Source organism: Cyphomyrmex costatus, unplaced genomic scaffold, assembly GCF_001594065.2.
Source record: "Cyphomyrmex costatus isolate MS0001 unplaced genomic scaffold, Ccosl1.0 scaffold2, whole genome shotgun sequence".
In the NCBI taxonomy this organism is placed as follows: Eukaryota; Metazoa; Arthropoda; class Insecta; order Hymenoptera; family Formicidae; genus Cyphomyrmex; species Cyphomyrmex costatus.
Window position 1 is genome coordinate 760,058 of NW_017276038.1, and position 20,969 is coordinate 781,026.

General features: G+C 31.9%; 1 protein-coding gene across 1 annotated transcript in view; it reads right to left on the minus strand.

Moving 5' to 3' along the window:
- LOC108773190 (uncharacterized) overlaps positions 1–20,703 on the minus strand; it is a 26,088-nt gene extending 5,385 nt beyond the window's left edge. Inside the window, exons 1-11 of the mRNA XM_018538917.1 lie at positions 20,341–20,703; positions 18,997–19,192; positions 16,864–17,028; positions 6,840–6,967; positions 6,587–6,712; positions 4,534–4,888; positions 3,868–4,039; positions 3,657–3,756; positions 3,323–3,497; positions 2,533–2,676; positions 289–531 (exon numbers count right to left, since the gene is read on the minus strand). Coding sequence (XP_018394419.1) covers positions 289–531; positions 2,533–2,676; positions 3,323–3,497; positions 3,657–3,756; positions 3,868–4,039; positions 4,534–4,888; positions 6,587–6,712; positions 6,840–6,967; positions 16,864–17,028; positions 18,997–19,192; positions 20,341–20,703 — 2,167 coding nt within the window. The remainder of the gene's footprint in view (positions 1–288; positions 532–2,532; positions 2,677–3,322; positions 3,498–3,656; positions 3,757–3,867; positions 4,040–4,533; positions 4,889–6,586; positions 6,713–6,839; positions 6,968–16,863; positions 17,029–18,996; positions 19,193–20,340) is intronic.
- Positions 20,704–20,969: the final 266 nt, after the last annotated feature.

The window sequence follows — 20,969 nt, forward strand, 5'->3', positions numbered from 1 at the left end:
TATATAAATATATAATTCATATTTTTAATATTAAAAAAAAATACATTTTCTATCTTAATCATTATTTATATTTTATTGTTATTTATATCTTTTAATTGCTTCCACACATCTCATATATATTTTATACTTTTGTACATATTTAAAAAATAACTCGCATATTCCGTACATTATCCCGTTATAGAAATATTTTTAAAACTGTACCTTGTTTGTAATATTTCTGAATACGTATATTAAGTAAAGACTGCTTCTTTATTGAATTATCTTTTTCTGACAATGAAGTGCACTTACCACCAGCGTCGCCGGCTCTTTGCTTCGGCCTTTTCGCGTCTTTCCAATGAAGCGTGACACCTTGCCTGTCTCTGCGACTTTTCGGACTATGAAGTACTGCCGGCCGTAATTTCGATGTGGCAGTAGCAGACGGCAAACTCAATGGTCGATTCTTTCCACTTACGAGGGCATTTTTACCCACTAACAGATGATTCATGGCTGTGGAAGTGGGCGGAGGTACCATGGTCTGACGCGCACACGCGGCTAGAATATAAGAAATCGTTTAGAGAATAAGAATAGTGCTTATATATATTTTACTGTTAGATAAGGTGGATTGATAAATAGTCCTAGTATGTATGTACATGCAATCTTTAATGTAAATATCGATAAAAGAACCTCTGTGCTTTTGCTATATAAAATGAAATCTTTGTCATTGTTTTGCTATTGTTTTTCCTTCTGATGGAAATATCGATAAAAGAATTTCTGCGCTTTTGCTGTATGAAATGAAATCTTTGTCATTGTTTTGCTATTGTGTTTTTCCTTTAATATATTGGTTAATGAAAAGATATTGTTACGTTATAATAGAAAGGAAATCATTCGTTTCATTCGTCTCTTTTTATAAAACGTTTATATTCTTTATATAAAATAATAATTCTAACATTTAGTTAGGTTTATTGCTATATAAAATTAAACAAGTTGGGGTAGTAAAAGATTGATAATTCATATTATGGTTTATTATTAAATACCTCGTCCTTATAAAGTTCGTAAATTCCTAGTATATTTTTAAATGCATTTTTAATTCAGTTTTGGAAATGTATTTTATTATGAAAATGTCACAGTTTTGAGTTTATCGGCGTGTGCTGCGATTGAACGTCATACGGATTTCATTCATCTATCAAGAAGGTGTATGAAGCGGCTATTTCAAATTGAAGCATATCACGCAGAGTTGCAACTTTTGATTTTTACGTGATAGGTCATAATATCTCGAAAGGTCACGACGATCGTTATCGTGTATACTCGTCCGTATTGAAATATGACGATAGTCCAACCGTAAACACAAACGTAAATTTAGTTTCATTCATGAATATAAAATAAGCTGGCTTATGGTGACAAGTAGAAGATAAGTATTATTGCGCTAATGTATTGCTGTTCATAAAGCTTTCATAACATGTATCATCAAACCTACGCACGTTTTTCGATTATAAAGATACATACAACGCGAGAAATGTGGAATTTTCATATAGTTCCAACGTTACGTGGTAACCTAATAATTTCAATTAATATTGACAGTAGAGAAATTGTTATGGAATCTTTGTTTGCAATAATGTAATGTGAATATTTATTCGATAATTATATATCACATTTATACAACCAATTTATTCCTTAATAGCGATTTGATCGTTTCTCATTTAATCCAACTTATTCAATGAACGTATACAGGGTGAGGCATTTAAAACAGATCATCTGAATAACTCGCTTGTTTTTAACAATAGAAAGAAAAGTATCAAACAAAAGTTGCTTGGTTTCGAGGAGCACTTATGTGATGTCAATAATTGTTTTGTAGGTGGAGGCGTAAAGGATAGGTAATAAAGGTCAAATCTGTTTTTTTTTAATAGAATGATGTTTTTTTTACATGCTGATATAGCATTCTAAGACGAATACAGACCTATAATTAAGGTTATTCAACGATACGCAAAGTCAATTAATAATGGAAAATAATTGAATGGAAAATAAATTGTTTCAAGGCACTCTTCGAATAATTTCGTGTCTTTTCTGCTTGTTCGTATACCGCTAATCGTCTTCAAGTGTATCACGGTATGTAAAAATAAACATTAAATCGCATATAGCATTATCCATATTTACTGATTAGTTTGAATTTATCTATCGATCGAACTGCGTGTCTTGCGAAATATATAGATAAAAATTATATTGACTATTTCCGCTTTCGTATTTCGCACATTTTCTTTCTACTGTTAAAAACAAGCGAGTTATTCAAGTGACCTGTTTTAAATGCCTCGCCCTGTTGTAGTGCATATTTATATTATAATTTATATTGCAATTTAAAGTCTCACATATATGTATATGAATGTGATAAAACATTTTTTTTTTATTTTTAATTAGATACCGTTCTATTGAAGATTTGTCTTTTTCTAGAATTTATATTGTATATTATTTCTTACAATATAAATTTTAAAGAATGTATTAAAGCTTAAATTTTTATAACTATGCAATTATAGAACGCTTGCCATACTCATCTGTCATTACCAGAAAGTATTATATGTGCTTGTCGCTGCCTCTCCCGTAGTTTTGCATATTGCTGCTTTAGTGTACTAATATCTAAAGCAAGGCGTTCTCGATCGCTACTGGGTGCCATCGCTTGTAACGCTCCTATTGTCGAAGGTAAACGATCTGAAATCGATAATTTTTTTAAAAAAAACAAATAAGATAGATATTGGTCAATATGATATTTTAAGCCTTCATGTTTCTTTTGCAAAACAAATTCTGCTGTAACTTAAGATAACAATTGTATCTAATATTCGTAATGCATGACATCTACAAAACATTAAAAGTTTAATTTGTTGTGTTTTGAAATACAATATATGAAATGTTCGTTAAATTAGCTAATAAATTCATTTTTAATATGATCGTAAAAAAAGTATATACTACAAAATCAGGTAATTATAGCCCAAATTTTAGAAAATGCTTAGACAACTTGCATAATCAAAATTGAAATTTCTGAACGGCTTTAAAACATCTTATATTCCGATTTTGGATCACTGCTGTTTGAGCATTACAAAAATTTGAGCCGAAGATACTCTGGTTTAAAGCTAGTTATCCTATTTTACATTATCTTATAATATCATTATATTATAATTATACATGTTGATATATTGATGTTATAAAATATATTGATATTCAAAATGCAGTTTGTGTAAGGCAACATTATGATGTTCACATCTTTATATAAAACGTTGGTAGGACGTGCCTTATCATGTTTTTTTATTTTAACATTGTTGAAATATTCATTGGATTCATATTAAAAGAAAATGATTACCTTTCTTTATACGTTGAGCCATACTGAACATGGCAGCCGCTACAGCTAATCTCTCATCTTCTTCTGTTTCGCTGTCATCATCATCACTTAGTTTGCGCGCCCACGGGGTGATGTTATATCGATGCTTTTCTCTCAAGCTTGTTACACCATGTAAGGGTCCCATGCTAACAATGTTCTGCCAAAACAATTCGCATATGAATTATTATTTGTGATATCAGATATGTATAGCAATTTGTAATAGATAACATAATCATAAAAGCAGAAAATATTATCATGCAGAATCTTTTAATCGAATTACATTTTCGTTATCAAACTCTGTATAATGGTACTCAACCTTAATGAGATTATTTGTATCGGTGAATTCTAGCATTTCTCTCGTGAGAACTCCCATTATACTATAAAACTCGTCCGCTGATGTTACGGTCATTATGCGACTATAGAAACACAATTAGACATTTTATTTGTTATATGTAATAATCAAAGAAATAATAGATATGTAATTTTGTTACGTAATGTTAGTAAATTTAATTTAATTTAAAACTCACTCTGAGAGGCCTTCCCAGATAGCGAGTGCCGTTCTAAGGAGTACTTCATCACCTTCGAGAAATATCAGATCCCAGACACGAAGCACTGCTTCCTGTGGTAAACAGTGGCAGAAAAGTGTAAGGAACCATTGCATGGTGAACACATTCGTGAGCGGCGGCTCGTAGCTACTTCCTGAAAACCAACGAATATTATTATTTATTATAATAATCTCCGATCAAGAAAAGTGAGCGCAATGGAAATAAATTAAGTTAAATTGTTTAGAAATTATCGTTACTACGATAAAAAAGTATCATGTATTAATTTCAATTTAACGAATTCTTTTTAAGTATAAATGTTTTATTTAAATGGTATTTCTATATAGAATAGAATCGATTGATTTTCTAATTATTTTGGTTTAAAGACGTCATCTTGGTCATCTTGAAAATATTTACATTTACTTGAAAGAATTGAAATGTTTACTGCATCATCACATGCAAACGTTACATAAACATTTTAAGAGGATAAAATATATTTTATTTCCAATGTCGATACTATAAGGTACTCGTTCAGCGAAACTGTATACATCTCAATTTCCAGCTGTGTCATCGCAATACCCCATCGCCAAGCGCGTCTCTGTATTTCTTACGCTCATCCCCTCAAGTTTCTATTTCATCAACTCTACGTACCCGTCGCTTTATCCTTCGCATCACTCTGGAGCGCCTCAAGGTGCTTGGACAATTTCGGCAACCTCGAACGCAAAAGGTCCCGAAATACTGCCATGTCCACAGAGAGGCCTCGCAAATTGTCGGCGAAATAGCCCTCTGGTAGAACACCTTCTATTAAATATATCATCACCTTTACAGCCGAAGATTCCGCGCGGTCCATTACTTGCAAAACGAGGGCGGCTAGAACATTCAAACCCTGGCAGTAGCCCACGGACTTGTTCCAACGAGCGAAACCGAGTAATACCCGACGAAGCACCGCTTGATTGTCCCGGCCAGCAGCACCGCAAAACAGGCTGCAGCCTGTTCTGTGCAGGTCCTGCGAATTGTAACGACTTTTACGTTGTTGAATTAGCTGAAGATTGCTTCGGTAACTTTTGAGCCTTGTCGAATCAGCAGCGTAATTACGCACACCAGTGCAATTGCAGCCAACTTAATTTTTCATAATTTATCTGAGACTTCTCATTAACACGTTCCGTGCCGTATGGATCACCGGATCTACACTGGACTTTCCATTCAAGTTATTTGATATTATAAAAAAAGAATCATTTCTTTTTCAAAGAATGATAAAAAAAACATAGTTATAAAATATTTTTTATATCTTAGTGGATAATTATGATATATATACAATACAATATTGATATATTAAACTTTTACTCGTATAATTATTTTTCTAATTTTTGTAATCATTGAAATACATGTTATTTACAAATATATATGTAACAATTGATTAACAAATATAGCGAACATGAACAAATAATTGGATCATTAGTGACCTACACTACATGGGGTCATAAATTGACCCGGCACAGAACGTATTAAATTTTCATAATATGTGTAGCGCATGAATAGATAATTAATGTATCAAATCATTTGATAACAGTGCGAGTAAACAATTGAATGAGGATTAAAAAGCAGTAAATATTAATTTCCGCTGGAAAATTTTTATTAACACGCAATGAAATGATTACGACCTAGGTGAACATTAATTACAAAAGTAAGTTGTGACTATTAGTTATTTGTCGTTATAGGTCGTGATATATCACGATCTATAACAATTCGAACATAATTGAGCGTAATTAATAATAATCAGGACTAGGACTATAAATTTATGTGAAGTTGATGTAACTTGACGCGCTCATATAGATCGCGTATTAGATTGCAGTTTATTTTTAGAAGAGCTACTTGTTCTAATTATGCATTGTACTCGCCTTAATCTAAACCATATTACGTAACATTCAGCTTCCTATCTTTAGTTTCTTTAGCTTATTCCTTTTAACCAGTTGAAACATTTATGAACTACAAAGTTATGTTTATGACATGATATTTTCGTGCCACGAATTTTAAAGTATATCAAAGTAAATGTATCGCCATCTCTCTAAATGCTCCTTTCGGAGTTGCGCATCTAGAGATGTTCTTCTCGTTGAATTAACCGGGTCGCCCTTTATTTCGGAGATAGCTCGACAAACTGAGCATGTCGTGCAGACGATATCATACAGGAAGTTACATTGTTTAAGTTACATTGTTTGAATAACTTCAAGTTTCTTTGAATTCTCTTATCAAAAAGGTTTAAAAAAAAATTAAAACATTTTATTTAATAATGCAATAATTAACGTTAACGTTTTTTAGAACTGTACAAAAAGGAAAACTTATTTTTATTATATATACTGTAAAACACATAAAGAAAAAAAAACAATAGATACTATACCGTTCTTTTTCTCAACGTTATAGTATACAAAACACAATATAGTAATTATTATACCTATATATATAGATGGCAACTATATATTTTATATGTAAAATTAATGTACATAATTGAATAGACTATTTTATAGTTAACATGAAATTGTTTATTTAACTATGTACATTAATTCTACATAATACAAAACTTATATAGTTGTCATCTATGTACTCATCACTGCTGTTTTGCACTTTTTCTCTGAGTGCGGACAACTATTTATGTCGAAATTTGTTACGCGGTTATGTGCGGCTTAGTGCTGAACAATTAGACACTTACCTTCACAATTTGTATGCCGAGTTCTTCGTCGTCAGGATTACTCCACTCGTTGAAACAGACCTTCTCAGCCTGCTTCCAATCTACGCCGCGTTGATCCAGATGACGCTCCGCCAACGTTAGCCACAACTGCAGAAGAATAATAATTTATTTCTTGTACACTTCTAGTTATGAATTCTTTGAATTTTTTATATTTTCCATGCTGTGCTCTTTCATGAATAATTCATTACGTAAAAGCAAATCGTAAGGCACTCACCCTTTTTCGAAATTCCGGTGGTATCCCTCCTTGTAATTTGGCAACCATTTTCATCGCGTCTAACCATTGTATGAAACCACTTTCTCCCGGTTGCGGAGTCAAACTGAACCTCATTTTTGTATCTTCGACTAAAATTTAAAAAAAGATTTATTAAAAACGTTTTACTATAAAATAATCTACTTTCAGAATACACACTTTAGCTAACAAAGTTATACTTCATAAATTGTAATTCTTTTGCAGTTCATAAAATACTCTATCTTGTTAACAGTGTTAACTAATTATAAATACATCAGTACGTCAATTACGATATACATCATGAATCACAGAGAGAATCCATTGCTTTGTAACCACAGTAAAAATAAATATTCATTTGAATCGAACCAATAATAATCAAGAAAGCTTGATTGACATAAATGCGTGAATACTTTAATGTTCGATTTGAAATGATAATTTGAATATTTTATGAATCTTTAACTTGTGAAGGTACAATAACCGTCCTGTTCGATTCGATACAAGTGACTGAGAAAGTCGCAGAGTAAAGCAAACTCGATCGCCTTTAACATTTAATAGAAGGGTTGCATGATCGTTTCTATGACAACGTCACTGAAGAATTGCTAGTTTGAGTAGAAATAATCCTACAAAATTCTTAAGGTAGTAAATAACATCGCATCCACGCGTTTACGTCGCATGTTAACCTGCGCATATCAATGAAGCATGCATTGAAAACATTCAATTTCCATATGAACGAATCGGTGCAATAGCAATATTGTCTATTGTCATCTCACAGTATCTTCGAATAAACGAATGTAAGTTGATGGTGGAATTCTATTAATGGCTGAATAAACCATTCCAACCGTACCCGATGATGTGTAAAATCGATATTATTCCTGCTTTTAGAACAATCTGTATTTTGTCTTGTATTGTTGTTGCACGTGTCGAACGTATTTCATTAGAACTGCTACAAGTATGTTGCATTTTATATTGTTTATTACTTTTGTTTTGCCATATTTTCTGAAATTTGGACGAAGTAGCAAACAAAATGTTTGCTGTACACTATTGGAGTAAAATAAACTGGCGCTTTCCTACATTAAATTAATTTTAATATTGCTCTTGATATTTTTGCGACAAGTGCGATTTAATATACAACGCCACTTGCAATTCACAGTTTAAAGTAGTTCATTAATAACACATAAAAGTGTTAGTCAATACTATAAATTTTACGACTGCAGCGAATAACTGTACAATCGAATAGTATAGATACAATTCTCATCAAATTAACTACGAATTAAACGTGCCACGCATTACATTTTATGGATATATATATTTATATATTTCAGTATTATCAAACGTATACAGCACTTTAAATGGAAATTGTATCTTGTGTGGAAATAGCGATAAATGCATTTGCTATTAGTTCAATTCGATAGACTTACAAGCGAATTAGCAGATATTTGTTCCATTCTATCTTACATTTAAAATCTTAACATTATATAAATTTGAAGAACAGTAATATCTATAGTGAAACTATTTAAAAAATAGCTAATGAAAACATAGTTTTATCTTTACAACTTTATATCAAGTGTGTTAACGTAAAATTAAGAACTTACGTGATACGTGACGTTATTATCTTCTCATGTTTTATCGAATTAAAAAAAAAAAAAAAAGAAATTATGTTTCCTTAGATTTCCGTAACGGCAACATGGTATAAGAGTGTAAGCTTATTTAATTACTTTACATTTTATTTCATACTTAGAAATAAAAAGGCTCAACTACGGCGCTTCAAGCTGTAAACAAAGCATGTCGGAGCTATATGTGATACTCATCTTAGCTTGCATTAAGTTAACGTTGCAATGTATCGTAGTCTATGCACCCCTGCAGCAGTATTTAACAGAATTTAATTTACGAGCATTTAGCTCACATGTAGTCTGCATGTGTGTATGAACGTGTGGTTTCGCAAGGTTGATTACGTTGTGCGCGTGCAGCATGAGAGGACATTAGCATGCGAGATAGATTTACAGAAACTGTCGCTTCACCTTCCAGCTCTTCGTATCTTGGGGCAGAGCCGGTAGCACCGGACGCGAGGTTTTTGAGGGAATTGAAAAATCCGTTCATCCTCCAATTAGAAGCGCCACTCTCTCTTCTTCATCGTTTCATTTTCATCTCTCACGTCTTTTATTATGTCGCGCGTACGCTGCTCTCAACCGTTCTCGTGATTCATGATCGGCTGTTCCTCGGTTTATTCTCGTGGGATTCTTTTTATTCGCAATGGATCGCGATGTTCCTCTCGAATACACGATGTTTTTACAGTGACTCTGACTCTGAAAAGTCGGTCGATCCGTTAACTTAAAATTCTAAGTAAGTCCTGCACTCATCTGTGCGAAACTACCGTGATCGTATTTTTAAGAAATCATATTTTATTGATATTAACGTGATTTCACAATACAGATTCTTTTATATTATTTTGTTAATCGTAGAGAGCGTTGCAATTTGGTACAAATATGATTTTATAAAATAATGCGAAAATACTATATACATAATATATTATATTATGTCAGGTCAGTTAATAAGTAATCTTAACTTTATTGTTACATTCAAGGTAAATTTCAGTTAATTATTTTTTCACCCATGTAGTATATAATCTCAATGAAGCGTAAGTGTGTGTTCTTTAATTTTTATCAAGTAACCATTTGATTCACTATCCAACCAAAAATTCAACAAAACATTATTCTTTGTTCTTTTCGTGCCATATGTATAGCTGTACCACCTGTTACAAGCATCACAATGTAGATACCCATGCATTGCAATACATGTATAGCATATACATACGTATATACGTAAATATCTATAGATTGTAAAAGATTGCTTCTTAAGATCTCATTATTTAGGCATAGGATACATATTTGTTGATTACAATATTAAATTTTTTGTTTACATTAGAGTATAACTTAACACATCCTAATTAACGTGTTGATCTGCCTAATGCAAAAAATCCCGCTCTAGCTTGGCCACAGTAAAATACAGATAATCATTGATAAGAGTCGCCAAGCTGATAATAAAATCGATTTTTACTTCACCAGCAGCTGATGAAACCGATAAAATGCTCGAGCAGTTAATCCGATCGCGACTGGTTACAATGCAATTAAGAAGATGCATGCAGGACTTATCGTTTCTCTATTTAAAGTTATATTTATGCCTTTCATGCAATTAGTTCTTTTCAAATCAAGCATTGCGTTAGATTGTTAGGCGTGTTTTTGATATTGTGAGACTAGATATCATGAGACTAGAATTAATTAAGAAATAACAAGAGAGTTTGCAAAATAAATGTTGAATTAAGGAAACTGAAACGTTAGATTTTTTTATTAGACTCGCGATTTTATTCTAGACGGGAACAATCTGCTTGTGCGTGCAATATGGAAGAAAGAGATTCATAGGTGACTTAAATCAGTCACGGTTATCGTGACCACATAAATTTTACTCGTTGTTGTTTCTGCTTCGTTTTAAATATGGTTTTAAAATGGATATTAAAACGGTAAATTTAGCAATTACAATAAAACAAGAACTGTTAAAATTGAGTATAAGTGCAATTTGAATTATGAGTTATTCTTTATGATTCTAAAAGTTCTAAAAAGCTATTATCAATGGAAGAAAATGCAAGTGGCGAACCTCGAGAAATTTTTTATCTTGTCCATAATTTGCCTCCGGAAGTCTGAAAAGATTCACTTGATTGATCACAACTTTCTGTAATATCGATCGCATTATATTTTTCAATGAGATATTAAGGATTCATATATCAATCATTTCATATCTTACGAACAGTTTATAGTTTATTTCAATTGAAATATGATCTAATATTTTCGTAAAAATATATAAAAACTAAAATATGTGCAACAAATTGGAACTTGAAGAATAATTAAAATTAAAAAATTAATATGCTTTTATAAATGAAATAAACCGGCATACTAATTTCAATTGAGTAACGCACACATACACTTTCATTACTGAAAAAAATAATTTGTAGATATTAAAGAATATCAAGCTATTATATAGTGTTTTTTACATTTATCTTACACACACAAAATAATTTTATAAAAATATTTTCATTAAAAGTACTTCCATTTGAAACATTTTAATATTTTAAATCCAAACATCGTGTTTTATTTATTTAAAAAGTCTAAGGCTGATTCTACAATGTGTTTTTTGTTTCCTGTTTCTTGCTGTTTGTCTCTTGCCTTCTTGATTAAAAAGGCAAGAGACAAACAGAGACAAACAGCAAGAAACAGGAAACAAAAAGCACATTGTAGAATTAGCCTAAAATTAAAACATCTTTAAAATATAAAAAACGGAGATAAAAATAAAACATTTCAATATCTCAAAATTAAACACTTTTTTTATGAGTGAACGTAGAAAGAAACTATACTTGCCGATTAAAATTTAATTCTAATTAATTTAAAATATAATTCAAAATATGTTATGGTCGCTCTCTTTAGCTCTTTCACCTTTGTCATTATTTTCTTTCCTTAATTTTTTTAAAGCCTCAATATAGATTGTTCTAGAAATCACAGTTTTGTCGTTTATATGCGTGAAAGGAATTGACCCAATATACGACGCATATTTTTTCTCATTAAACGCACGCGTTCGCGAAGCAACTGAGATTTAAACGTGCACTCCACCGCCATTCACAGTATACCAATCACAATTTGGATCATCGACGGTAGCCGAAAATTCATACTTACTCGCGAGGGATGATATTAAACAAACGCAGTACTTTGACACTTCGACGGAATGAGATTAGCGTGTCATCGGATCGTACCATCTTTATGTCGAGACTCGACAGCGCGCTGTCGGGCAATCGTTGTCGTCGTCGTTGACTATGCAGCGCGACACATCAATGTACATCAGTACATTGTGAAGCACGGATGCACCACAAGCGAACGACCTCGACATGCATGTCCGTCATGCGACACGATTTTGACGAAACCATCCAGAAACGCGAGCGCGCACTTTGTGTGCAGAGGAGATCGCCGTCAGTCTGCTTTCGATTGTCCGGAATTTCCGCGACGTCGGCGTCGCGACGACGCTCCGACAGCTGTCCGAAGCACCTGGAGGAGCGTCTTCATACGACGAGTGCGCCGAGTCAGCTGAACGATAATGGATAGGGTAACTTGCGCGCGCGCAAAACCCAGCAATGAGAACTACGGCGAGGGGGTTACCGCGAGGGGCGGCTGCCTCCTCGTGGAATCCTGCAGTAGGCACTATCGTCGTTCTTCCACGAGTCGCCGTTTTCAACCCCGTGGCGTAGTGATTCTATACGTGCTGCCACTCCCGTTACAACGCATGCGCTTATTACGCAGTTTCTCACTTTACATTATTTCACCCCTATATATCTGATCAATTCAGAAAGAATATGCTTGAAATTGCTGCTTCACAATTGTGGAATTTAAAAAATTTCCCATACTCTGAAAAACTTGTCGAAAAAGTCTTTCTCTAATTCATATTATAATTGTGAATCAACTATGAGACTAAAGCGATCTTTTAACATTATAGAATTGTTGTTTTAATATTTTTTCCTACATTCATGTGAGATTGCATAATCATCCCACGCGTATTATACATGGAAATTATGAAAATTATTAGATTAGCACATGAGAAAATATTAAATGTCAAAATATTAAATTTGGTTATAAATCGAATTATGTTCTAATACAGAAACGTTTGCAAAATATTTTTGTAATATTAAAATATTATATTCTATAAATCTTTTTGAATAAATTTGTCACCTTAAAAAGTCACTTTAAAAAGAAATTTCACTCTTAAAGACTGAAAATTGAGATACTGTTTTTTCAAAACTGGCTCAATCATCATTTTTTAAAGTGAGAGTCTAAAAAATTTAGAATATATATATATATATATATATATATGAAAAACGAAAGTAGAGCATTTAACCACACGCAAGATATTAATAGCGAATAGGTCTTATATTTAAAAAAAATTAATTCATTACATAATACACAAATTCATTATTTGCTAAACCAAACGTTTTAATTTGAGCAGTTTGAATGCCTGAGGCTCTTCAAACTCAATTGAAGAATTTCACTTTAAATAAAAAAATTAATCTTTGACATCTTAACGATAGCAAATATCGGCATATACGATATGGCGGGCCACGGGCTGTTAAATTTTTATTACTCTGAATAATTCATCTGTGAAGGGATTAATGGCTACGAGTCTCGATTAAGTGGAGCAGCGTGACGCGACTTTATCTAATGTGTAATCCTGTACGAAGAGAGATTATTATTATATCAAGCGAACGTGAAAATTAAATTTTTAATGTTCCATGTTAATTATTATACAGAAACTTTGTTATGTATTCTTTGTTTTACATATGTTTACATAATTCAAAATCGCATATCTTTGTAAGAGATTATTTTTTAAAATGTAATGTAACGCCGCATGTAACAATCGAAAGCGTGAAATAAATTGGGGAAAATAAGCTAAATATGTCAAAGCTAATTATTATATTATAACATTGATAAAGAAATATTAAACACGTAATTAATTTAAAAAATAATTAGTCCATCAGTTTCTATGTAGAATTTATGTATATAATTTATATTAATTTATTCTTCCTGCATTTAGAATCCTCCGGAGAATAAATTATTTTCTAACATATATTGTTAGGAATAAAATAATTTATCGGTGAAAAAAAACATTTACAACTTTAGGATTGATATCATCATTGATTTTACCGTTTTGTGGGTCACTCAAAATAGTTAACACCATTACGAGAAATCGAAGCTTTAGTAGATATACACATATATCTGCTGAATCGCTTAATTATAGCTAAAAATGTAAACATATTTGTCTAACGTAATGTAAATAATAATATGGATGTGTAAAAAATACTTTGACTAAATATATATTTTCTATAAATATGATATACCTTTTGTTAATAAATTTCTTCATGTCATAAATGTGATGTTCATATTTTAGATTTATAATAAATAAATTTTATATTTGTGTTATCTGTAGCATAATATCTGTTTCGTATCTAATTATTGTGATGTGTGTCTCCTGAATTGACAGTGTATCATATTGACGAAGCAGCATATATTCGCTAATTCAACGTAATTTGATCAAGTACGACACGTATGGAATGTCAAACTGTTTTATTAGTAAAACAATTGCTACTTAGTGTTCAGTCAGTATAGTTCTACATCTAAGACCGTATAATTCTTTATTATAACTAAATAATAGATATCTTTAGGAATATTATCTTGTATTTCGCGTGCAGTACAATACATCTAACAAAATGAAAGAGTAATTTTTTCCATGTCATTTCAAGTTTATCATTAATTCTTTTAAAGAATATAACAAACAGTATTTTTTTGTAAGAGAGAGAGAGAGAGAGAGAGAGTAACAGATTACAATTAAAAAGGAATACATACGATATTATTTTTAATATATATATATATAAAAGAAATAAAAAATATTATATTTTCTTTACATTTTTATTATATATGTATAATATAGAAGACTACATTAATCTCTTAACTTTCAAGGTTTTACATTCACATTAATATCGCGCATAAACAACACAAAACTTGTTATTTGAATAGCCATGATTAATTGCTCACATTCACAAGCAATCTACCGTTATAAGCGTTGCATTATGGAAACGCGATTCAAGAAATTCATAACCATTTCGATCATCAGGAAGTTTCCGCATCGTGTAGCTTGTTACATGTTTATTCCGTATAAGGGCGGTCGTTGAGCTTTTAATGTTGCTGGGTTAATGGCACAGAAAGTTCATAGGTAACATTCGCGAGCTGGCTCGGAATATCGAATTCATCTTATCTGGTGTAAAAATGATAGGTCATTCAAAAATACGTGAGATCAATAAATCGCAGACGACGCGACGCAGCGGTAAAACGATCGGAGGAAACTGCAGCAAATATATTTGTTAGAAGCGATTTGTCAAATACGAATTCGTGAGATGTAATCTAAAGTTTGCGGATCTCAATTTCCTCTTTTCTTCCAGAATCAAAAATCTATAGAAAAAGGGAAAGTCAAGAGAAGATATGTCTTTTATAATCTATTCGATTTTAAAAAATTTGTCATCGATGAAATGCAATTATTCAATAAAAGTGCCATTAATTTGATTTAAGTATTTCTCTTATTAAAATAAATATTTATTTACTGTTAGTATATACTATTTAAACGAATATTAAATAAACCTTAGTTTTTCAGTGTATATATAAAACACAATTTGCGGTGATTTTCAAGTTGAGTTATCTGTCACCAGATGCATGTAGTCAAATTAGCGGAAGTTTAAATCCGCGGAAAGAACGTGAAGATTCTTCGAGAGGAAAAACCTACGTCAAAATTGCTTCTTTACAACTAAAGTAATTGTCGTTTCTTTTCGCGCGCATTCATCATCGCGAAATTCTCTGTTCCTCGAGTTCATCGCACCGGTTAAACGCCGGTAATTTGCGGAGGACGGATGAGGAAAGTTGCGGCGCGTATATCTGGCTGCGAACGCGCAACAGTATCAAAACTTTATCAATGACGCCACGTTGAAACTTGGCTCGTGGTATTGTACGCGGAGCATGCGTGGCTTGCTCCGGCGGTCGCAGCAAAGTGTAATTATTGATCACCGAAAGCTCATTTCTTCGCGACCACGGCAACTTGATGACGCCAAGACTTCTTCGCGACATTCAGATGGCTCTCTCGAGAACTATCTCGACAACTTGATCGGTATATTACATCAAGTTTCTAGCTCACGTTCATTTCACGGTGTTCACCGCTGCAGAGATATAAATAAATAATATGAAACCGTGAAACAATCAAGAATTTCTGTCACGTATTATGTTACGATAAAAGAATGGCAATAAAAGGAAATAATATGATAGAAATTGGATAAAACGCGCGTATATAATAAATTTACAATTTATATAAGTTATACAATTTAGCTCTAAGTTTGTATGGTATATAAACTATGTAATTTCTATTTCTCATCACGTTTCTTATAGCCATATTAAAAATTTGGGGTAAGAGTTGCACATTAAAAAATTCTAGAATTAAATTGCTCTGAAAGAGAACTTCGTACCCTGAAGAGGAAAGCTAATAGAAGAAGAAACTAAATGTCTTTGATCTCTTGAGATCTGAAGTTGCATTCTAGTGAAACCTACGTAGAAATCGCTAGAATACGTAATTTTTTTGAAACGGAAAAGTAATTTGTGGTAATTATCTTTTTTCTTATAATTAAATGAAAAGGTATTTATCATTTTAATATACATTTATTTTATGCGCAATCATTCATTATATCTAACTAAACTAACTGCAAAATCGAGAATGTAGAGTAATGCAAACGACGAAAACGCGTTATCAACACTCTACCGTTGTAATTTGCAACATCTTATTGAATATTCATAAGACATCTTAGTATATTTTCCGGAATGTAATATAAAAATTGCAAAGCAGGTCGGTTCAAGAAGCATACAAAACGCTTTACGGCAATATTTTTACATCTTTTAACAGTTTTCGTAGGATATTTCCAGCATGGGTGATAAGCTTCTTTTCCCGGAACTACCATTTACCTTATTCCATAAATTTTTAATCTCACGTAGTATCTTTAAGTACTATCGAGCATCTTTCCAATTTCATTACTACTCTTACTGTTTGAAAATCTTAAAGAAAGGTAATAAAATAATTTTTTCAGTGACATAATATTTTATATACCTATAAATAAATAAAAAATAATTATATAAAAGATATTTTGTTGTGTCTCCCTTTCGTTCAAGTATTGATGATGCAAATTATTGATGAATATTATAATAATGAATCAAATGAATTAAAGATTGAAATTATTAATACATTATTGGAATTATCTTTTTAGTTATTCGTATACGATGAGATTTGCTATATTGCGAAATTTAAATGCCAGTAATACGCTTTGCACATTGACTAAATATTTCAAAAGATGAGAGATTAACGCGAAAATATTTAAAGCGAAGAGTTCACTTACTTCTTTTCGCGCTGTGTGCTTGTAGATAGGCTGTGATAATATCGCACTGTTTATCACATTTGGCTATGAGATAATCCTTTCGGCGCAGCTGTCGGATAAGCAATCCCCCTGTGTGAATGATGTGGTCATGTAGAGTCATAAGCAGGATCTCCAGTTCATCCTTTCCTGTGTAAAAAATTAGAGTCTTTGACAATTTTCTTTTTACTAAGCTTTTTTTTTTACATACTTTTTCATAGATTAACGTCTACATAATGCTGGTAAAACAAATGTCAATGATTTAAAACGTAACAACGAGAAGTCTGACATTATTAAAATGTAACAACGAGAATAACACTCTTGTTAGTTTCTGTTTTGCGTAATCACAAAGAACACAAGCTTTAGTTTCTCTCGTCACTGTCTCATCTCATTAAAACGCAGTTAATTCATAGAAAACTTTGAAAGCGCGAAAAAGCACAAAGGCACGTATATTACAAATGCATCAAGCGTTACACGTACATGTTATATCGCAGCAACTGGTTGCGAGCCATTGCATTATTTATAAAGCCAAAGGTTGTGCGGCTTCGAGAAATCTTTGAAAGAAATTTGCACGAATAACGACGATCCGGAGAATAATAATGACGTTATTAGAGGAGAACTGAAAGGAGAAATACGCACAAACCATTTCGCTCTTTTTTTATCTTTTTCCATATATATCTTAATAACGTCTACATTCGTTGATGTTAATAATTGCAGGGTAGAAAAGTATAACGCGTTACTTGTAACGCCGTTATCTCTCAGTTTTGTTACTTTTGTTTGATAACGATCATTATTCTTTTCTATAACAGTAACGGGACCGTTGTTATATTTTTATAGTGATGGTTATGAATTCAGAGCCGTTACTTTTATCGTTACTTCAATCCGTTATTGTTCATTCAACAGATCGCATTATTTTTAATGTGCTCGAAATATTTTATAATAAAAATTTAAATACTGACAAGTGTACTTTATTTCTTATAAGCGCTCTTTAAATGCTTAATACATGACCGTTTTTTACAAAACGTAACGTAGAAAGTAATGAATCGTTGTATGTAACGATATCGGTAATGCATTACTTTTATGAAGTAACATTTAATAATTGAAATAATCATATATATCGAATATTTTCTTTTGTTACTAATGAAAAGGATTATTATTGTAACAAAAACTTAATTGTATTAAGAAAAAGGACTTGCTGTAATAGTTTGACAACGTAATTGAATATTGATAAAAATGCGTGTATGAATGAGTATTATATCACCTATTTGTTTCAAAATTTAGCTAATTCACTGTTATATCCCTACTATGTTTATACAGTGATGTTTCTTCTATCACACTTAGCAACGTAACCATCTAAAGCATGCAGAGAAATTTTATTCTTCTCATAATATTTCTTTTATATTTACAGTCTAAACTCTTCAGGTATGTGCTAAAAGTTTTAGTAGTATATATGTCCAAATAAATACATTTTATCTATCTACGTTTAACTTTAAAGTTTATTATCGTTGCCTTATTTACAAAATGTGGGTTAGAGAATATTACGGTAAATCATTCAACTTGTCCGTACATAACTAATTTAACTGAAATCTGATCTGTTCGCTATTCTTTTATAATAAATGTGATTCGAGTGAAGGTTTTTTCGATAAAAATTCAAAAAGCGAAACTACTTCTTTTATTATTCTAAAATATACATAATGAAGAGACGTTTTGAAAGACTTGCAGTTCTCAGACTGAAAAGATTCAGTGAACTTTTAAATATTATCAAAGTAATTTATCAACGATTGCATAAAAGAAACTCATTAGATCTTTGTTGTTTATTTACAAATGATACTTTATAAAGAACGATGTTTGTTATTTTCAAAAGTTACGTAAACAAGAGTCCTCTAAAATTGTATTTTTTATATTAAATTAAAATGATGTATGAGGAACGATGTAATATAGCTACGCAACTTATTTTTTAGTATATTGTATGTTTTAATTTTATTATAAATAAACATTTATTCTACTGTGCTTTGTTTACGCATTGCTAGTACAACTTTTAATCGTCAAGATATGAGCTTTCATACATGACTGTTTTTCTGTGACGTCTATATGTATATCCGTATTTAATTGTCTTACTTTTCAAAAGCAAACGGGTCTTCTGTAGATATTGATGTTGCGGCCGCGTTTTCAAAGATGATGCCGTGGAATCACTTTCTGAGCGTCCTTTGTCGCCCATCGGTATTCCGTAAATATCTAGCAATAGTTGATCTACCAGCGAGGTAATTACGATTTCTTTCTGCAATGGCGAACAGAGCAAGGGTGGAGGATATACCTAAAATAAAAGTTTAAGCAGTATCTTTAGAATATTTTTTTTTTAAAAAAGAAGAATATTGTAATATAAAGTGATAGTACAAATTTATAATTAAGGGGTAACATCTAGGTGAAATTTTCAAAAAATCGAAAAATTTTTTTATTTAAAATGATGCTTTAGAGTCTTAAAAATAAGGTGCAATTGGTTTTATAAATAAAAAACTTTTTTAAGTTGTTTTGCAGCGGTTTTTTGAAAAGCGATTTAAATATGAAATAATATGTTCCTCAAAACTTTAAACACGTTTTTCTCGAAACCACGTTGTTTTAATTGGCTTGCAGCATAACTTTAACAAATTTTATCCGATCCACTTGAAATTGTTACAGCAGTTGTTAAATTAAATTTTCTAGAGAACACATGATTTTTATGATCGGTTAAAAACTTTTTTCTTATAAATATCTTTTTATTAAATTTTTTGGGTAGAAATGAAACTTTGTATTCACATGTTCTCTTACAATTTCTACAAAAATCAATATTTTAACATATGTACGTATGTACTTCTCTAGCAAATTTAATGTAGATTATGAAAAAATGTTGCTCTTTGTCTTTTCTAAGTACGGCATTTCTACTGCAAACTCCTGATGAAAAAAACGCAGTCCCATTTGCAAAGCTTTAGCGCCGCCATCTTGACACAGAAAAAATTAAACACAAATGATTTTGTGTACTTGGATATATGTACATTAAAGGCCTTCAATCAGAATTTCCACTCATTTTATTATTTGACAATAAAAAATTCACAAAGTTACCCTATGTTTTCAGGCGTTCACCTAGATGTTACTCCTTAAGTTCAGAAAAATTGAAAGTCCATATTACGAAACAAGTTTGTAGAGAGCAAATTAGAAAGGATTAATATACAATATAATTTTTAAATATGTATTTCTTTTGACAAATATTTTACTGACAGATAAACTCTGGAAACTTCTAAAACAGACTGATCAATTCCATATTGACATATATTCTAACTTTTATAACTTCATGCACTAATTTAAATCAACATTATTAAATGGAACAAAAGAATTCATTCTGCAGACTACACTTTTTTATATCGTTAACTGGAAAATTCTCCTGAAGGAGCTCGATAAATCTCTAGTTTTATTTTACGAACATTTTACCTTAGGTCTCTTGATGACTGTATCATGATTTTTGTCGTTCTTATAATTAAATGCGATCATGCTCGGCTCATCTCCTATCGACTTAGAGCGCTTTTGCCAGCGCGAACTCTTATCACCAGCGTTTTCGGTCGATTGTTTGCTATTTAGTTCCATGAAATTTGGTCCGCTCAAGGTCTGCTGTATCAGGTTTCGTTTTTGTTGTCTGCATCCCGACGGAAAAGGATAGCTCTCTGACTGGTAAACGAGATCTTGCGTTTGGGTGATGTAGACATCACCGAACACTCGTTCGTTTTCTACCGCAACGCATTTCACGCGGTAAGTGATTTCCATGTGCTTCTTCAGCGGCATCACGTTGTAGCTCATGATCGTTGTTGAAAACGCGCGTTCTCTATGTATGTACGTACGTTGGTTCCACCGATCGTTGCCACCGTTTCTCAAGTTTCCCGTATCGCACCGTTCACTGTCACACCGTCATGAACTTTGCCCGCGTTACATATCGTACCATAAAGCGCATTCGATCAATCTCCAGTTACGGCTATCTTTGTCGTCGTATTTCCCATATATTCGACTCACGTAACATGGAAACGGCTTGCAATTGCATACTAAACATGGTATTCATTGATACGCTT